Here is a 22,025-nt window from a genome sequence, read left to right as displayed (position 1 = left end):
GACATAAAAAGGGGCGAGGGGAAGGAAAAGTATTTTATCAAAGAATTTCTTGGCTTTAAAAAGAATTCATAATTTGGTATTTTAGCAAACATTCCTTTTATTTTGAAAATACTTAGTTTATAAAGTTTAAACTTATAATGCAACTAGTATGTAAAGTAAGTTGACTCACTCTACTGAGCAGTTCACCCCCTGTGAATTAAACATATCTCTCCAGCTCTATCTCAGTTATTCATGTTTCATCTTCTTTCCATTTAAATGTTTCTCACTACATACAGGCCGAGTGTCACTCACCAATACCTCTAGGCTATATGTAACCTGAGTCCAAAACCCTTGGAAAAATCAATTATTAAAATTAGTCTCATTTATTGTTTCAATTAAAAAATAATAAACTGATATTTAAATGAGGAAAGCTTTCCTCCCCCAAATTAACCTTCCATAATCCATCTGAATGGTATTTGTAACAGACTGTTCTTTGGAAATATAATAAAACCTGAATATAGTAATTTTGATTAATTTTAATGTAAGAGAAAGATACCATTCCAACAATTTCTTCTCTGCTGCCCTCAAAAAATCCTCCAAGGCTTCACCATGCAAATAAAATAAAAAACAAAGGGATAAGGTGCTCTACCAAAAAACCCCAAAAAACAAAACAAAAAAATCCTCTAAAACAATTACTAAAATTAACAGCTTTACAGGCTACTCAACCATTAGAAATATTTTGTTCCTAAACAACAAAAAAATTTAAGTTCCGTAAAAAACAAACTAAATTCCTCATTCAGTGGAGAGAAACTCAGCTCTGGGAAACAAGTGCTGTATTCTATTCAAATTTCTAATGTCAAATACAAATAAATGTGCTCATCCTAATGAACTATACATTTAAGAATCACAATATTTAATTTAAAAGTTAAATAATTCAAAATAAGTTTACTTCTAAATAGTTCACTTAAACATTTAAGCATTTTAAATATTACAAAATACTTTAATGCCTACCTTCTAGGCACAAAAATAAGCATAATCTGTAATCATACATATTTGTGAAATAATGCTACATGCTAGGCATTAGATACCTATAAAGACCAGTTTCTTACCTTGAGAAACTTACATTCTATCCAAATAGGATACAACATCCTTTTGTCTCTCAATTCATGTTTTTGTTAATTTATTTATTTATTTATTTTTTAGCTAATTTGGTTTTTGTTTTCTCTTTAATAACTAAGTAAAACTAGAGAGGACATGCAATCTCACTGTGAGAACTTCACAATGGCCTGCGTAACTTTAACCAAAGGATAATGAGTGTTTTAAGGGTTACATACTCTGATTTTCAGAAGAATTATCTTGTTGCTTTGGAGTTTATCATGAGCAATCAGAGAAAAATGGAAGGACAACACATTTTCTGTTTCTCTATATACATTCATAGCAAATAACATTTGATATCTGTCCCTGCTTCCCAATAAGTGAGAAAAACCAAAATATGTTGACCTAAAAAAGTCTATTACCACAGCAAGCTATATAGGAAGAAAACAAGAATTTATATATTCAACAAATAGGAATCTAAAACTTCCACTAAACTAAATTTAAGTCAAGGCATTTGATTTATCATACTATAAAAAATTCCATGGAGAGATTATTCTTATTCACCCAGAATTTTCTTATAAGATCAATCCTAAGAAAAATACATAAGCATAAATACATAAGAGACATAAATACAGTATTTACACACATGCACACACACACACACACACACATATACATCTATATAAACAGACACATATATACATGGCATAACTGAGTTGGTCTATATTCATCTCAATTTTCTACAACATTATTACCACAATATGGTATAGAAGGTTTTTAAAATCTTGAAACCATGGCAAAATTAAATCATACTCAATTTAGTTTTCACATAAAGTGTATTTTATTGCAAGCATGCAGCTGGTAACTCTTCAGACACAAAATGCTGAATTAACTGTTAAATCTTCTCCTGAAGCATTCTGGATAAATAACAACAATAGTTAGGAATGTACAGACTATAAAGTTACTTCCCAATCCATTACATTCTATTACATCAATCCATGTCTGGCATTTGCATTCTTCAACTAAAGACTAACGTTTCCTTATCTTGAGCTCTAACTTGCTTGTAATTTGCCTAAGTCTGGTTGCTTTTTTCCTGGGTTCTAAAGACTACATATAGTTCATTTACTCTGGTTACCCTCTGGTCCATGAATGAGGCAGAGAGATTGGCCAAGTGAACTGCATGTACATATGACCTATAAAAGTTGAATACAGGAGGGAAAAAGAAGGACAATAATTGAAAGTAAAATAGACCTTGACTCAGATCTGAGTTGTGGTCCTCTATGGCACTAATTTGCCGCATGACATTCAAGTTATATTCTCTGTCTAAATCTTATCTATCATAATACTACTTGGGACAAGATACCAAAAAAGTATATACTTCTAGAGATACAACATCAATTCTGGCAGAATGTGTTTACAAGTTTCTAATTGTGCCTGCTTCTTGCCTATTTACTTCTTCTATGGTTCTCCATTTTCATTCAATTACGTTTTCTAAAATCCCTGTTTGGAACCATTTCTTAGTTACTAAACACCCACTCAGTCAATTAGACTAATCCTACCTACACTGAAAGATAAGGAGTATCTCTGAAGTATCTCCAAAAAACAGAGGTTCTTTGGAAATATAATAAAACCTGAATATAGTAATTCAGTAAACAGAGGTACTGTTTTCTGGAGTGCTGGGCTAGCTACTAATATACGCTTAGAACTTGCCTGATCACTTGTTCCATCTCCCTCATCTGATTTTCTTTTTTTTTTTTTTTTCCTCATCTGATTTTCTAAACCACCTACAGGATATTACTGTTTTACTAGATTAAAACAAACAAAATAAGTTCTTCTTACTTAAAAGAAATTAAAAGTGTTTAACATATTACAATATATTCCTTTTCAGTATTATTCCTTTTTGACAGGACTTGAACAGTGATTTCTTAACAAGACCCTTCATATTTAATATTCATATACTTCGAGGTAGACATCTGTCCCAAAATGTTAATAATATACCTTTTCCCACATATTCTATAATATATAATAACACTCACCCAATATTTCATGAAAATAAAAGCTCTTCAGAAAATGAAGGAAACCTACATTTTATGATCCTTTGAAAAGGTTTGAAAACTAGCCATAATTTCAAGCACCATAAAAAATATGCACCCTTTCTTCAAATAAATATTAATGACATAAATAAAACAAAAACCCAACTATTCAGAGTAAGTAAATATTAAAGTATATACCATGTATACCTACCTAGCAACAGAATACATAAAGAGAAAATCATTGTCTGGTGAACCTGGGGTCTTGCTATAGTCTCTATACTTTTTCTGAGTAGTATTTTTGATATCTTTCATTACAGATTCCATTTCTTTACTTAAGTTGGTTTCTGACTGTAAAAAATGCAAACATACACATCAAGTTTATTCATATTCATTTTCTCTAAAATAGTCCAACACTACAATGTTTATCATATGAATTCATTAGGAAATTAAAAGTTAAAAAGTTAAAACAAATGTACATTAGCTATCCACTATAAATATTCTTAGTGCACAAAGATAAAATAGATCAAGAAATACCTTCTCCTATTTTATCCTAATTCTATATTGTGATTGGTTAGCCTATAATCTAACCATGAATTAACCACACAAACCTATATTCTAAAGAAATGAGTAGATGTCATTAAAATAATATTTTAGAACAAATTCCATGTTGATAAGCAATCTTTCATTTACATTCTCTTCTCAAAGACTAATATTGATGTCCCTTGCTTTGAGCATATTTTAAATACATAAAAATTTGGATTTACCAAGGGGGGGAAAAAAACACAGATTCTAAAATTAGTCTTCAACTGAGAAAAAAAACTGTAAGGAGAGAAATCTTTGAGTAGCATTTAACTATGAATTTCTGTTTCAAAAGTCAAATATTAATAGTTTTCATAAATTCACTGCTTAAACTAGGCACAGTTATTACTTCTTTCAGATACTATATCCTAAATCTATAATGAAAGTGAAATATTTAAATATTTAAATGAAATAAATAAATCCTACTGGATGGGATAAAAGATGGGTTCACTTACACCAAATCCCACAATAAAGTAGACTGACTTCAGTGAATGGTTCAATCAAGTGTATGATATTTTATGTGATACAAACACATATAAATTGGACATAAATCTATAATTACATACATATAAAGTGTGTGTGTGTGTATAAATGTATCATGTTAATCCTAATATACTTAATGGACATATTTTTAAATTATTAGACTATGCTTTACATAACAAGATACATATATAAGTAATTTATTTGTTTGGCTTTGTTTTTAAAGATTTCAATTGTAAAAGAGTCTAACCATATCTAAGCTTATAGAACTTCATGATCTGGAAGAAGTATATTAAAACTATAGCAATTTGGACTAAGGAAAAGTATAGCCTTTGGTAATAATTTGTTCCATTATTATCATTTTTGTTTTTAGTAACCACAAATAGAAGAGAAAAACATCTAAAAGCAATTGTTGTTAAATATTTAAAGGTCCCCCCCCCCAAAAAAAAAGGTTCAAAGCTCCAGAGAAAGGAATGAAAATAAAAGGAACAAAAATGAGAGCTGAAAGCAGAGCTGAGTTTACCAGGATATTTCTGCCTTACACTGATGCTTACTGGGAAAGCTCCCGGCCGTCCCTGCAGCTCTTCCACTTCCTTTATGAGATCTTGTATGCTTTTGTTAGTAGGACGTTGCCAAAGGTTACTTTCCACATTGCTCCCAGGAAAACAAGGAAGAACACTGTTAGCAAACTGCCTACAGAGAGGACACGTGAATTCTCCTTTGTCCACCGAGAAGCCCTGAAGAACCTGATCATTCTAAAAGATGAAATAAACATACAGATTTATAATGCACAACTTATAGAAAACAAAATTTATACCATTACATTTTATAGTAAACAAATGAACCAGGCCAAAAAAGAAAAAAAAAAAAAACAATCTCTAATATATGTCATAAAAACATAAAGTCTCTTGATTTAATGAACACAGGCTGTTATATGCAACTGATGAATTACTAAACTCTACTTCTGAAACTAATAATACACTATATGTTAATTAATTGCATTTAAATTTTTTAAAAAAGATGATGTTACTTGAAGAAGAAAACATAAACAATGTCTCTCATTTGACTGTTGAAGCTTATCAAATCACTTGTTTCAACATGACAATCATGCAACACATCACCAAGAACTGTTTAAGTATCTTACTCTTCTCTCAGCATGAAACATCCAAATACTGAGGCAATTAATGTGTAATATAGATTTAAGATAGAGAATAACTTAAAAAGGAGGCCACTTTACAGTGGATCACCTTCCCCTTACCCCATGCCCCTGTTTTTATAATCTATAGGTGACCACTGGGAAGATTCTCCCAGTGCCCATGATCCTTGATAGAGAGTAGATAACTTCTGAGAATAAATCAAGGCTTAAAAATGTGATATGTCTTTGTCTGTCAAACACAACTGACTGGACTTTATGCAGTGAATTTGCTTAGCTTTAATGGATAGGGGAAAGATTCAGTTAGAGTACTCAGAATGTAAGTGTGATATGAGGGAAATTAATGTAATACCTTTCCTTCAGATATTTCTGATAGAAGAAGAGAAAACAGAATTGTTTAAACATAGACACATAAGCATATGTGCCTAGGAGGAAATTCTTACTCATGAGAGACTGCTATACATGCTAACTAACTAGAGGGCTTAAGGCAGGAATCCAGACTATTAAATCTGTTCCTTTCTTTTGCCTGAAACCACGACACAGCCATTTTGCTCTTTTAGGCTATTACAATTGTGTAGTCCTAACCACTATTTCGCTCTTTTTCCCAGCAGTTTCTTTCGTACCCTGCCACTAACCTAATGTTTTATTTCAAAATATGTTTTAATGCATTAATGTAAATGTATGAATGCTACAATATGAACACTATTACTAACAAACAAAAAAATGAGGACAGAAGGAGAAAAATTTGTCTATGATTACAAAGGTAATGACAATATTAGGAAGAATTTAAGTTTCCCCACTCTTAATTTAGTGCTCATTTCATTATATCTTAGGTCTCAAATACTTTGACTAAAAAACCAAATTCTACTTTTTTTTTTTACTTTTTGACATTTATTTTTTTCAAGTTCTTAAAAATGAAACACCACATCTTTTTAAATCCAATTCTGCAAATATTTACTAAGCTCTTATCATATGTCAAATGCTATGCCAGGTAAGGACATAAAGACTTAAGGTACATCTTCACGTAAGGTACTAACAATATAAAAGCAAACAGAAACAAATAAGTTATAATAATAGCATGAAAAATACAAAAGAGAAGGCTTCTCAGAGAAGACTTGTGAGCTAACTTTTAAAAATACACAAGAAGGGTATATAGAAGGTGGGGCTGAGAGTCCTGATCATTGAAGGACATTCTATAAGCTCCCCTACAGCCTTAATTTTAAAGAATGTTAGATCCTCATCCTTGCCTTGATTAAAACTACGTTTTTTTCTTGAAGCCTCCCCAGAAGCCTTCTCACCACTCTCCCCTCACACCTCAGTATTCTCATTTTTTAGTACTGGCTTAGGATCTTTACTCTTGCATTCTCCCATCTTTGTGGCTCATATCATTTAGGGATATCACACTTTTCCTTCCTTTTTACTGTCATCCACTGCCCTCAGTCACTGAAGACTTTGGTTTTCCTCATTGCTCCAAGACCTACGACCCTCTTATGCTACTTCAGTGAGTATGGGAACAACCAATCTTGTATCTTAGTCCATCAGCTTTTTGACCTCATTAGCTCCTATGGCACTGACCTCCACCTACCTGTTACCATGACCTGTTACCATGACCTGTTACCTGTAACCTTGACCACCCCCTTATACTAAAATGACCCAAAATTGTCCATATCTAAAAATATTAAAACCAAACAGCTTACAATCTGATTGCCAACTGCTATCTCCTCTTTTAGTTCCTTCCTTTTTTTTCAGTTTATCAAGACTTTCCTATTCTGCCTATACACCATGATGTATCACTTCAAAAACTGGTCAATACTTCTCATTCACCCTCCGTATGTCCTTCCATCATACATACCTTATAAAATCTTCATACAAAATTAATCCAGTGGATAACTTCTCTAATTCTGTACTCAAATTAAGTATTGTTAAAGAAGACTGAAGTAACTTCTTGCTACAAGCTGTTTCCACCTCAAATGAGGCCTGAATATTCCCAGGCAATCTTTCTCCAACATCCTATGAAGAATTCTCTCACCCAATTCCAAAGCAGTTTTTCCAAACCACCTCTTCACTTCTCAAGTCCTGTCACCTATCCCAGCCTTGCTTCCTTTACTCTGGAAGCATAAAGCTACATCTCCTACCTCAGAAAGAAAAGAATCATGACAGTTCCTTCAGCTTTCTGCCTTCTTCCACTCTAATATTTACTTAATAAATCCCGTAAGTCTTTCCATCCACTTTCTTTCTTCTAGTCTCTTTGCTAGTATCTCCTAACTAGTCTTCCAATCACACTGTTGCCACTATGATCCACCTAATGTGAGACTCTTACTCCCAATCAAAATCTTTCAGTGATCACAATTATCTCTCACCTTGATTCCTTCTTCCTCCTTACATTCCACATGTCATCTCTTACCAAGTCCAGGCTTCCTCTAAATAGATTTCAAATCTCTAAGCTCTTCTCCATCTCCAGTGTGATGACTAAGCTCAAGCCACTATCATCTTGTACCTCCTGAATATCATCACATTCTTTCTTACTCTACTGCAATCCCACAACAATCCCCTACCATCTACATAGCTGCCACAATGATATTTCTGAAGATGCCATTATTCTATTTAAAAGTCTTTAATAGGGCGCCTGGGTGGCTCAGTGGGTTAAGCCACTGCCTTCGGCTCGGGTCATGATCTCAGGGTCCTGGGATCGAGTCCCGCATCGGGCTCTCTGCTCAGCAGGGAGTCTGCTTCCTCCTCTCTCTATCTCTGCCTGCCTCTCTGCCTACTTGTGATCTCTCTCTGTCAAATAAATAAATAAAATCTTTAAAAAAAAAAAAAAAAAAAAAAAAAAAAAAAATAAAAGTCTTTAATAACTTTAGTGGCTCTCTGTAAAGAACTTATCTAAATAAAGTTCAAATTCCTTACACCAACTACAAGGCCCTTTACAATAAGAGCTCTAATTACTTTTTCAGTCTTACCTCTCATCACCATACTTCATCAAATGTTCTGGCACTCAGGAGAAGTTCCAGTAACACTTAACACATATACTGCAACTGTCTATTTATTCTGTCTCACACAAAGCATAGTAAACCCCTGGAAGGAAGGAACTGTGTCTTATTCACTACTGAATCCCCAATGTCGATCACAGTATCTGGAACACTATAGACACTAACTAAAATATTTGTTGAATGAATGACTGCAGATGTATGAAAAATGCATATTGTTCTTAAGGAACTATTAAGTAATTTATAAATGCTGAGTTGATGAAAGATAAAGATAAAACAATAGGCAAGGCCAGATCATGAAGTACCCTGAATGCCATTCAAGGAAGAGTGAACTTCATGCCATTAGGAAGAATTCAGTAAAGGATTTTTAAGCCAACGACATATGTCATCAGATTTACATTTTAGAAAGATCAATGTAGTAAATAAATTAGACTTAGAGTAAGGAAACTGATAAGAAAGGAACTGCAATAGTCAAGAGGAGAGATGAAGGCATACACAAAAATGAAGAATAATGAAAAGTAGAATACAGTCAAGTGATACTTAAGAGACAGAATAAGAATTTACTTAGTGACTAAATGTGAGAGGTAAGGATACGAAGGGAAAAGTAGGAATCCACTCCTTTTAAGTTGGGAACTGGGAAATAAGGCCATCCTTTTAAGAGGCTGAGCTGAGAAAAAGAAAAACTGCAGCTACAGGGGAATGCAAAGTCAAGGGAAGAAATTCAGAATGAGAGGGACCTGAGCATCTTTAAGAATTGAAAGAAAGGATAGGCAGAATAGGCAGAAAAACTGAAGATAGAAATAAAAAAGAAGTTACCTTCTAAGAGATAAAGGCCCCTGAGGTGAAGAGGAGAAAGAAATACTAGAGCATCAACAGGAAAATTATTCCTGAACAGAAGAAGGAATACTACCTCAGAGAGTAAAAAAGAAAGGATCGGTTGGGATGCAGACTTATTTGTCAGGGAATAGATAAGCAAAGCAAGAAGCTAAGCTTAGTATGTGACAGAAAGCCACAGTTTTCTTGGTGACAAAGAAAGAGATAGAATCTCTTGAGAGAAAAGGGATCTTGGAGTTCAGGTGAAGAGCTTGGGATAGGGGAGCAAAGGATTGGAATAGCTGCTAAAGATACTAGGAGAGGAAACTAATCAAAGGTAGGTAAATGAATTGATAAGTAGTGTCCACAGTTGGTAACCCTAGTTTAAGCTGCTAATATACAGGAAACCACAAATTTACAGACATACCACTTCACTTAGTTTTAGGATTTTTCTGGCAGGGCTAGCTGTCTGGGTCTCAAATCAAGGCAGGAGGATTAAATGACTGCTCTTCAGAGCAGAATAGCCATAGTACAAAAAAGTGAGGCTAGGAAAGAACTAATGCTGGGAAATATACAAAGGGGTAAAGGACTAGAGATTTTGATGTCAGAAGCAAACACACTAATCAGAATGAAAATAAGAGAATCTGAAGGATAATCATATAATAAAATGATATTGTAGGATATTTTAAAGCTTAATATTTCAGAACTAGAGTAGCAAAGTCTAAAATTACTAATATGGAAATCATTTGCTAAAGTCATATAAAAAAATGAAATCCCTAAAGCTGAAGAGGTCAAGGAACCACAAGGCTGCATAGTTCAAATGGCAATCAAAATCATGTAAGATGAACTGGGATGTATATGCTAGAATGATATATACATTTTTAAATGATATATACATTTTTAAATCAACTTACCCGTAATGATTCCATGTAAGATTTATGACAATCTATGTGTAACGTGTGGCCACAGGTTTGTACATAAACACCTCCTTCCCAACCAATTGATACTGCCAAGAGACAAGAACTCTTAAAAAAAAAAAAAGACAAAATACAATTAATTTAAAAGAAAAATATACCTATTTAAATATATCCACGTAAACCTCTAAATGATTTCATAGTCATATTAATGAGAAGTTTCTATTTTTGTGATATAATGTTAGTACCCCTTTGACAGTCATAAGGCAGTATCTTTAAACTTGAAATACCACAAAGTTTCAGCTTCCACATATCTAGGCTCATAATGAATAAGAATAATTATAAGTTATACTTTCTCCACCCCATGAAAAATAAACTCTCAATATTATACTATACTTCAGTGTAAACTATTCTGCTGTTGATTATTTTACCTATTCTATATATTTCTCTGTGATACCTGACATTAACAACTTCCTTCTTTTCTTTCAATTTCATGATAGTTACCAAACAGTGTTATATTAGCTTCAGGTGTATGACACAGTAATTCAACAGTTCCATACATGACCTGGTGCTCATCACAAGTGCATGCCTTAATTCCCATTATCTGTTTCACCCCCACCCCGCACACCTCCCCACTAATAAATATCAATTCATTCTCTATAGAGTTCATTTCTTATTTTGTCTCTCTCTCTCTCTCTCTCTTTCCTTTGCTCATTTGTTTTGTTTCTTAAATTTCACATGAGTGAAATCATATGGTATTTGTCTTTCTCGGACTGACTTATTTTGCTTAGCATTATACTCTCTAGCTTCACCCATATTGTAAATGGCAATATTTCACTCTTTTTTATGGCTGAACGGGATAGTATCCAAAATACATAAAGAATTTATATAATCCAGGTGCCTGGGTGGCTCAGTTGTTAAGCATCTGCCTTGAGCTCAGGTCATGATCCCAGCATCCTGGGATCAAACCCCTCAGGGGGGTTCCTGGATAGCTCAGTCATTAAGTGTCTGCCTTCGACTCAGGTCGTGATCACCGGGTCCTGGGATCAAGCCCCCCACAAGGCTTCCTGCTCAGTAGGGAGCCTGCTTCTCCCTCTCCCACTCCCCTTGCTTGTGTTCCCTCTCTCACCGTGTCCCTCTCTGTCAAATAAATAAAATCTTTTTAAAAAAATTTATACAATTCAACACACAAAAAAACAAGTAATCCATTTAAAAAATGGGCAGAAGACATGAATAGACACTTCTCCAGAGAAAACATCCAGATGACCAACAGACACATGAAAAGACGCTCAACATCACTCATCATCAGGTAAATGCAAATCAAAACTACAGTGAGCTATCACTTCACACCTGTCAGAATGGCTAAAGTCAAAAACACAAAAAACAATAGGTGTTGGCCAAAATGTGGGAAAAAAAGGAACTCTCACGCACTGTTGGTAGGGATGTAAATTGGTACAACTGCTATGGAAAACAGTAAAGAGGTTCCTCAAAAAATTAAAATTAGAACTACCCCATGATTCAATAATCATACTACTGGGTATACACACCCAAAATACAAAAATCTTAATTCAGAGAGATACATGTGCCCCTATATTTATAAAAGTATAATAAGTATGGGAGCAGCCCAATTGTCCATCGATAGAGGAATGGATAAAGATGTGGTATATATAAATATATATACATACACAATGGAATAACAACTTCTTTCTTAAAATACCTACTTCCCCCTGGCTTCCATAACGCTACACTCTTTTGATGTCCCTCTGATCTATTTAAACCATTTGGTTTAGGCTTCCTTTTAAGACTTTTTTCTTCATCTGCCCCTTCAATGTTTATATTCCTTAAGGTTATATGTTTTTGTGCTACTCTCTTAATAAATTGTTCTCCCTGAGTGACTTTAATCAGTAAATTCAACTATCTTACCAACTTGAACCGCTTGCCCCTGGAACAGATATTTGAGTATTTCTGCAATCTCTAGTTTGATGTCCCTGAGATAACATTAAAAAATGTGTCATGGGGCGCCTGGGTGGCTCAACTGATCAAGCGTCCGACTCAATTTTGGCTCAGGTCACGATCGTAGGGTTCTGGGATCAAGCCCCAAGCCAGGCTCTGCACTTAGCTTGGAGTCTTCTTAAGATTCTCTCCCTCTGCCCTCCCCGCTGCTCGCACATGTACATGCCCACACTCCCTCTCTAAAATAAATAAATAAAATCTTTTTTTTACAAATGTGACATTTTTCTCCATGAATCTTTCTTTTCCTCTTGGTTTAAAAAACTCCACAATCTATTTAGTCATCAAATCAGAAAGCTAAAAGTCATTCTACATCACATTCTTTTCCTTTACACCACAGTATTAGCTCCCAAACCACACAGATTCTATCTCCTAAATAACTTGTGATTTTGCCCCCTCCTCTCTGTTCCCACTATAACATTCATGTCTGTATCATTTTTTGTGGGGGAGTGGGTTCTTCAATAAAGTTTCTTTTTTTTTTTTTTAATTTATTTGAGAGAGAGAGAGAGACCACGCTCAATCATGCACGTGGAGTGGGGGAGGTAGGGAGGGAATGAAGGAGAGAGAGAGAGAAAAAGTCCCAAGCAGACTCCCCGCTCAGCAGGGAGCCCACAAGGGGCTTGATCTCACATCTCTGAAATTACGACCTGAGCCAAAGTCAAGAGCTGGTCACCTAACCAACCAAGCCACCCAGGCACCTCTTCAATAAAGTTTCCTGACTGGTCTCCCTGACTCCAATATCTTCTCTGCATAATGTATCACCCTCCATACATTTTTCTAGACTACAAATTTGGCCATAAGATAACCTCAATAGGTACCTTAACATTTACAAAGGTTTAATATAATATGCAGAAGAAGGGACCCAGATTATATAAACAACAATACCTTTTTGAAATCTATTCTAAAAGTTAATTGCTTTTATCGCCTCTCCCTCTCTTACATCTTCAACTTACTCTTCTCTCCTTCCCTACCAATTCTTTCCCTTCAACCTATAAATAGGCTTAGACTTTTCCTCCTAAAATAATTTTCTTTGAATTTTCATTTGGCCTCTGTTAAACAGTACTTGGGCCTGAACCTGATTTTACTCTCCAGAGTATGTAGTAAACAGATGACCACGTGAGAGCAATAAAGGTGTACCATGGGTGCCTGGGTGGCTCAGTGGGTTAAGCCTCTGCCTTAGGCCCAGGTCATGATCCCAGGGTCCTGGAATCAAGTCCCGCATCGGGCTCTCTGCTCAGCAAGGAGCCTGCTTCCTCCTCACTCTCTGACTCACTGCCAACTTCTGCCTACTTGTGATCTCTATCCATCAAATAAATAAATAATCTTTTAAAAAAAAAGGTCTACGAGTGACAGAAATTCATGAAAGATTTAAAAGCCATTAAAACTGAGTACACCTTTAAACTTTATTTTTACATTGAGATGAAACATTTACATTATAATGTAAGATAACCAAATAATCTTTAAACAATAACAAACAAAATTCCAATGTTAAATCAAGATTGTTCACGAGGAACTAAAAGTTGAAAATATGACACAGTGCAAAATGCTTTCCCAGCCAATTTAAAGATGCATAACAGCACAAATCAAATACCCACAGCAGGTGAGCTAACTTCTACTGTTACAAATCAGAAAAGCAACAGAGACCTCTCATCTCTGTTTTATGTTTTGGAGCCACTTGAAGTAGCAGATTTAGATCATTTTAGGATGGTTGGTATTCAGGTAATAAACAAGCTGCTCTCTTTGGCAATATATTATAAAAACATAATCAATCTTTCCTTTTAATAAAAGCAGTTAGTTTTCAAAACTAAAATCAGGGGGCGCCTGGGTGTTACATTCAGCTGAGCATCTGACTCTTGGTTTCGGCTCAGGTTGTGATCTCAGGGTCTTTTTTTTTTTAAGATTTTATTTATACATTTATTTGAGAGGGAGAGAGCATGCACATGAGCACAAGCAGCAGGAGGGGCAGAGGGAAAGAGAAAGGGAGAAGTAGACTCTCCGCTGAGCAGGAAGCCAGATGTGGGACTTGTTCCCAGGACTCCTGGATTATGACCCGAGCTGAAGGCAGGCACTTAACTAACTGAGCCACCCAGGTGCCCCATGATCTCAGGATCCTGAGATCTGGCCCCACAGCAAGCTCCATGCTCAGCACAAATCTGCTTGAGACTTCCTCTTCCTCTCCCTCTGCCCCTCCTCCAAATCCTGCTCTCTATCTCTCAAATAAATAAATCTTAAAAAAAAAAAAAAAAAAAACTAACTAAAATCAGTATATCATTTGTCTATGTAATGGTTATGGTTAGATTTCTTATACGAATCAGATAGAATAAAAAGGGCAGGAAACATTTACTAACATAAGACTAATATTTTAAAAAGACTTCAATGATGTGCCCATCATTGTGCTAAGAATTGCTTAATGCTGAATCTTAACCTCAATATTTATTAAAACCTTACAAAAAAGGAATGAAAAATTTACCAAGATCACGCAGTTACAAATGCCAGAGCCCCACTTCAAACCCAAGTCTATCGACTCCAAAGCTCAGGTTCCCTCCCAACTGGGTCCCATCTCTTATATATAATACTCTAGAGTCTCAGCAGCAGTACTACTTGCATGACTAAAATTCTATAGGTCATCTCTGTAAATTGCATGCAACTCATGTGAAGAGAGCAGAGTCTACACAGTTGAATTCTGTAATCAAAATCAGTGCCCATTAACAGTAACTCTTCTGCTGTAGTCTGTCTGCCTATGAAACCATACTAGAGTAGTTCAGTAAGAAATCTAGTAAGCATCTACAACCCACATAGCATGTGGTATGCCCTGAGGGAACCATAAAACCGATGTAAGAACAGCCCTACACTTCTAGAGGTATACAGTCCAGGGAACACACTAGATATTTTGTATATACTATTTATGTATATAAATAACCACATTGAAAGTAGGAAAGTATTGTGTGAAAATACATATATTTAAGAATAAAATCCCACATCACTGACAAACACACAATAGAGATTCTGTCCAATTCAGATATCAGTTCAGAGTTCTTACAAAAGAGATTTTTTTCTAGAAATGAATAACTATTCTGGATACTTTAAGAAAGATACCATACTCTTTATCTCCTTTATTAGATCTCCCCTTCCCTCAAACTTATTTTGCTCTTAAGTCTGGGTTATATTCTCATTTGATCAAGTTATTTTGCTTTCCTGTTTGGCTCTAGGATTCATCTCTACTCATCTACTCTAGAGTGATTCAAAATGACAAAATCAAAACCAGGATTATGGCAACAGAATAAAATCCAAATAAAGGTGGTAGTAAATTTCTTCAAAAGCAGAACTTAGTACAATTTAATCATCTTCTTCAAAATGAAGATATTTATTGGTCTATGACATACACACACACACACACACACACACACACACACATATATATATAGCAAAAATATTCAAAAAAATAGAGAAGAAAAAAGTGTGAAAATGTGTGCATATGTATGCCAGTACATGCACATGCACGCACACACACACACACACACACACACACACAGGCTTCTTTTTCCAAATAATAATAATTTTTTTAAAGCCTCTGAAAACATATGGAAGCATGGTCCTCATTACCTATTCCAAACTGCCTTATAAGCCCTATCTAACCTGAGCACTCTGAAAAGGCTAGCTTAAATATGAAAAACTCTACTATACATTTATACTGATCTTTATAATGTGCAAAATGATTTAAAAAAATCTTTAACCTTGTAGGTAACTGCATGAAAAATTACATGAGCCCTATTTTATAGCCAAGGAAATTGAATCCTAGACTGTTTATCTGGCAAGCTTACATTGCTAAGACCAGGCCCCAGTTTTCCTCACCTGGAACTCTTTCTGCTCTACACAATGCCTCCCTCCCTAGACCACCATCTCCTCAAGAAACCACCAGATGCCTTCTCCTCAGTCCAGGCTACTGAACCACATCCTATTCTGATGCTCATCATTACTAGGTCAGTTATTGTTTACTTTACATTTTTAAAGCATTATAATGAGATCTTATTGTATATCTTTAAATACAAATAAAAGAAGAAGGCAAAAATCTTCATAAAATATTCAATGTAAATCTAGAAGTTTTTATAGAGTGAATATCATTGCACTGAACTGAATGTGTATATCTCACAATAAACAACATTTAAAACATAGTTGTAACACAACCTGAAATTTTTACTTATTAACAGATTTCCATTTCTTTACTACCTATGTAGTAAACTTTTTTTCTAGTAAATGTCAACATTCCAAATAAGAATGACATTTGATAGAAGAAAACATAAAAAGTAAAGCTCTGGAGAAAGTAACCATCAATTTTGCTGACAAAAATACTATATGATAAAAAGGGTACTTACATCCTTAAAATAACGCTGTAATAATGAAAGTCTCACATCATGAACTGCTGCACACGTATCCCAAGGGTAAATCTGCTCCTCTTCAGTGATAGGCAATTTTTTTGGATCAATGTTGTCACGGCACTGCCCTAAAACTACATTAACAACAAAAACAACAGCCCATTAAATAACCAACCTGATTCAACATGATTCATTGAAAGTTGTTATTTATCACAAGCTACACTAATTTTTCTACAATTAGGATATTTTTTAAAGACCCCCAAAAAAGTGATATTCTAGTTTTCTTCTACAGAGTAAATAAATCTTAAAATATGACAACGGTGCCTGGGTGGCTCAGTTGAGTTAAACATTCAACTCTTGGCTTCAGCTCAGGTCATGATCTCAGGGTTGTGAGACTAAGCCCTACATACACTCCATACTCAGTGTGGAGTTTGCTTGAGATTCTCTCCCTCTCCCTGTCCCTCTATCCCTCCCACTTGTCAAAAAAATGAATGATTCTTAAAAATCTGACAATTTTTTTTTGAAATAACACTAGAAGATTAGTATGAACTTTGGGTGGATGGATGGATGGATTGCAATGGAGGATGGTTTTCAAAATATGTCCCCTGAAAAAACCTAGAAGTTATGATTCTCTAGTATCAATAACCTTTATTTCTAAATATTCTGTTTCTCACTAAAAGGAAACAGAGATCCTTGGAGAAAGAAGTGCATCCAGGGTTGGAGCCTGGAATTGTATGTAATAAAGAGCAAGAGGGTATTCAAACACAGAGGGACCACATCATAAAGACCTGCAGGAGTTCTGAAGGCCAAATTTAAGAAAATTTGAGTATTGAAAAGAGTAATAGTAACAGATAACACATGCATTGATTTAGGCAAGGAACATCAAGTAAAAGGGTGAAGTGTCAGAGTCTCAATATATCATCTTATAGATTACCTACCACTATAACCAAGCGATCAAACTTGGTTGGCATCACCAACAATGAGACAAACTGTCACTATGAGCCTCTTAATGTGATGGAATGGGAAGGGACATCATTTATATAATGCTATTGCCAAAAATGTTTAACTTAAACCTAATAAGGAAATAATCACAGGAATCCGGAAAATGAGATATTCTACAGAACTGACCTAGACGCTTCAAAATTTTAAAAAGGGCCTGAAGAAACTATTTTAGTCAAGGAAACTAACAAGAAATGAGAACTAAGGGGTACCTGGGTGAATCAGTCAGTTAAGTGTCTGCCCTTGGCTCAGGTCGTGATCCTAGGGTTCTGGGATCAAGCCTCACACGGGGCTCCCTGCTCAGCAGAGAGTCTGCTTCTTGCCCTGAATCTCCCCTCCCCCTGTGCCCAGCTTGCATTCTCTCTCAAATAAATAAATAATATCTTAAAAAAAAAAAAGAAAAAGAAATGACAACTAAATGCAATGTATGATCATTTTCTTGGATCAAGAAAAAATCTGAGGCGCCTGGGTGGCTCAGTTAGTTAAATGTCTGCCTTTGGCTCAGGTCATGATCCCAGGGTCCTGGAATTGAGCCCTGCATTGGGCTCCCAGCCCAGCCGGAGAGTCGGTTTCTCCTTCTCCATCTGCCTGCCACTACCCCTGCTTCTGCTCGCGCCCTCGCTCTCTCTCTCTCTCTCTGTCAAATAAATAAATAAATAATCAACCAATCTTTATTTTAAAAACCTGTTATAAAAATACTGAGAATCTGAACACAAAATATTAGATATTACTATTAAATTTCTTGGGTATAATAATATAGAAGAATATCTTTGTTCTTAGGAGATACATTCTTAAGTATTCAGAGATAAAACATCATGACATCTGCCATTTTCTTCTAAAAAGTGTGTGTGTGTGTGTATGTGTATATAGATAAGAGAGGAAAAGAAAAACAAACATGGCAATATGTCAACAATTGTTGAATGCAGGGAAAGAGTATTCTGTAGATTCAAAACTTTAAAAATGAAAAGTTTGGAAAGAGGTATATAGCAAGAGAGAAAAAATAATAATAAGATTTTATAATTGTAAAATATCTAAAGCACAAAAAAAGGGAGTGGGGATATAAACATATAGTGCCATATATTATTACAAGACTCAGTAAGCATGGGAAGGATATTCTTCAGGAAACAGTATTAGACATATAAATGTGGGCCCTAAGTTCTGAAGAGATTTACAGCAGCAGCAGAAAGAAGAGATAGAAGGAGGGAGATGCTAGGAACCAAAATATTAACTATAATGTATAATCCTCTTAATACACTGCTGGATTTGGCTTGCTAGGATTTTGTTGAAGATTTCTGGATCTATATTCATAAAAGATACTAGGTCTATCATTTTCTTTTCATGTGATATTTTTATGTGTCTTTGGCATCAGGATAAGGCTGTTAATATAGAATGAATTAGCAAGTATTCCCTCTTTTTCTTTTTCTTTTTTTTTTTTTTAAGTTTGAGAAGGACTAATGATAATTCTTTAAATATTTGGTAGCATCATGAGTGAAGCTTTCTGGTCTTAGGCCTTCATTCATTGAGAAGTTTGTGATTACTGATTCACTCTCTTTAACTATTCAATGTCTGTTCAAATTTTCTATTTCTTCTTGAGTCAGTTTTAGTAGTTTCTGTGTTTCTAGGAACTTATCCATTGCATTTAGGATATCAAATTCATGATATAAAATTGTTTATAATATTCCTTTATAGTCTTCTATTTCTTTAAGACTGTGGTAATGTTCACAAATTCCATTTCTGATTTTAGTTATTTCTGTGGTTTTTGGTTTTTTTTAAACTCTTGGCCAGTCAAGCTATAAAAATGTCAATTTTGGCATTTTCAAATTTGCTTTTCAAATTTTGCTTTTGCTGACTCTTTCTACTGTTTTCCTATTCTCTACTTCATTTACCTATGCTTTAATCTTTATTATTTCTTTCCATCTGCTAGCTTTGGGTTTAGGTTGCTTATCTTTCTCAAGTTCCTTAAAAGTGTAAAGTTAGGTTACTGATTTGGGATCTTTGTTTTTAATGTAAACATTTACAGTTACAAATTTCCTTCTGTGTACTACTTTCCCATAGGTTTTAGTATGTTGTGTTTTCATTTTCATTTATTTCAAAGTATTTTCTAATTTCACTTGTAATCTCTTGTTGGACCCAGTAGTTGTTTAAAAATGTGTTATTTTATTTTCCCCCAACTACTTCTCCTCTCCATCTCCCAATGTCTCCATGTTATTCCTTATGTTCCACAAGTAAATGAAACCATATAACTGACTCTCTCTGCTTGACTTACTTTTCTCAGCATAACTGGGAAATCAGGAGGGGACATAAACCATGAGAGAAAATGGACTTTGAGAAACAAACTAAGGGTTTTGGAAGGGAGGGGTGGGGTGGGTGACCCTGGTGGTGGGTATTGTGGAGGGCACATATTGCATGGAGCACTGGGTATGGTGCATAGACAACGAATTTTGGAATACTGAAAAAAAATAAAAATTTTTAAAAATCAAAAACAAAAAATAAAATAAAAATTTTTTAAAAGAATGTGCTATTTAAATTTCCATTTATTTGTGAATTTTCCAGTTTTCAAATTTTCCAATTTAATGACCTAGTTTCATTCCATTCTTATCAGAGAGGATATTTTGGATGATTTCAATCTTTTTAAATGTATTATGGTTTCTTTTGTGGCGTAATACATAGTCTATCTTGGAGAATTTTCTATGTACAACAGAGAAAAATGTGTATTCTACTCTTGTGGCTAAAGTGTTCTATATAAGTTGGTTAGATCTGTTTTATACTGTTGTTAAAGTGGTTTGTTTTTGTTTTTTAATTTAGAGAGGGGGAGAAAGAGGGAGACGTGGGGGGGGGGGGAAGCAAAGGGAGAAGGAGAAAGAGATTCCTAAGCAGACTCCACACTCAGCACACACCCAACATGGGTCTCAGTCTCACAGCCCTGAGATCATGACCTGAGCCAAAGTCAGCAGTCCTGAGGCTTAACTAACTGAGCCACCTGGGTGCCGCTGAAGTGTTTTCCCTTTTTGATCTTCTGTTTAGTTGTTCTACCCATTATTTAAAACGGGGCACTGAAGTCTCAACTATTACCATAAAACTACTTCTCCCTCTAATTCTGTCCATTTTTGCTTCATATATTTTGGGTTTCTGCTGTTTGGTATGTATTCTTTTTTTTTTTAATTTATTCATTTTGAGAAATAAAGTTATTTATTTTGAGAAAGAGAAAGAGCATGAGGGATGGGCCAGAGGAGAGGTAGAGAGAATCCCAAACAGATTCTGCACTGAGCAAGGAGCCTGACACAGGGCTCAATCTCACAACCCTAAGATCATGACCTGAGATCATGACCTAAGCCAAAACCAAGAGTCAGATGTTTAACTAATTGCACCAACTAGGCGCCCCTATTTGGTATGTATTACATCTTTTAAAACAAAGAAAACAAACAAAATTTAAAAAAAGACTTTATTTATTTGAGAGAGAAACAGAGAGAATAAGCAGGCACAGGGCAGAGGGAGAGGGGGAAGCAGACTCCCTGTTGTGTGACAGAGACAGACGGACATGGGGCTCAATCCTAGGACTCTGAGATCATGACCTAAGTCAAAGTCAGATACTTAACCAACTGAGTCACCCAGGTGGCTCTGGTATGTATCATGTTCATAACTATTTCATCTTCTTGATGGAGTGACTCATTTATCAATATATAATGTCCTTTTTCTTCTTGTGACAATGTTTTGCTTAAAATCCTTCTGTATGAAATTAGCAGAGCCATCCCAGCTCTCTTTTGGTTCTATTTGCATGGAATACTTTTTCCCATCCATTTTCAACCTATTTGTGTCTTTGGATCTAAAATGTCTTTTATAGACAGCATATTCATGTTTTTTAGTCTATTCTATCAATCTCTGCCTTTTAATTGGAGAGTTGAATACATTTATATTTCAAATAATTATTGATTTAGAAGGGCTTAATTCTGCTTTTTGCTTTTTATTTCTATATGTTCCTCACTTTGTTTATTACCACGTACTTTTGTGATTAATTGAATATTCTAGTTTACCATATTGATTCTCTTCTCATTTCTCATCTTAGATTTTTCTTAAATGGTTACCTTCACTTTCTAAGAGTTAAGGTGGAAACATTAATATCAACTTCCAATAGTATACAAAAATTCTGCTTCTTTGCAGCTCCATCTCCCCTCCTTGCCGTTCATGTTTTTGACTATCTGCATTTTTCTACAAGAACATTGATATTTGGTTTAAAAATCTCAATCTGCAGGTCTTTCTGGATTCAGTTCCTTATTACAGGCTTTTTGCTTATTACATATGTTTTTTAAAGCACTACGATTAAAACACTGACTTTCTTGAGTTTTTCAAAGACTGTGGTGAGTAATAAAATGGAAAAGATTATATAATATTGTATTCTTCTATGAAGAACTGAAATTCCCCAAGTCAATAATATTTACAACAGACATTCTGCACAATAATGAGACAGCATATAAAACAATCCCTTTAGAACTTTATAAAACTGCTATAAAGGCCCTTAACTTAAGCAGTGTTTTGAAGGACTCCTAATCAAAAGTCTATAATTCAGCACAACTCAAACGTTAGACTAAGGGGAGAAATCATGGGACTCTTCT

At 34.8% G+C, this 22,025-nt stretch overlaps 1 protein-coding gene across 3 annotated transcripts in view; it reads right to left on the bottom strand.

Annotated features, from left to right (window-relative positions):
• Window positions 1-22,025, bottom strand: part of UBR3 (ubiquitin protein ligase E3 component n-recognin 3) — a 240,437-nt gene that overhangs the window by 87,453 nt on the left and 130,959 nt on the right. For 2 of the 3 annotated variants that reach the window (XM_059394142.1, XM_059394143.1), the window contains exons 26-29: window positions 16,417-16,550; window positions 10,034-10,144; window positions 4,709-4,921; window positions 3,319-3,455 (exon numbers count right to left, since the gene is read on the bottom strand). In XM_059394142.1, coding sequence (XP_059250125.1) covers window positions 3,319-3,455; window positions 4,709-4,921; window positions 10,034-10,144; window positions 16,417-16,550 — 595 coding nt within the window. The remainder of the gene's footprint in view (window positions 1-3,318; window positions 3,456-4,708; window positions 4,922-10,033; window positions 10,145-16,416; window positions 16,551-22,025) is intronic. The other variant, XM_059394144.1, reaches the window with a different exon arrangement.

The sequence above is a fragment of the Mustela nigripes genome, chromosome 3 (genome assembly GCF_022355385.1).
Source record: "Mustela nigripes isolate SB6536 chromosome 3, MUSNIG.SB6536, whole genome shotgun sequence".
NCBI lineage: Eukaryota > Metazoa > Chordata > Mammalia > Carnivora > Mustelidae > Mustela > Mustela nigripes.
Note: the sequence above shows the minus strand (reverse complement) of the source record. Positions and strands in the feature narration are given on the sequence as shown.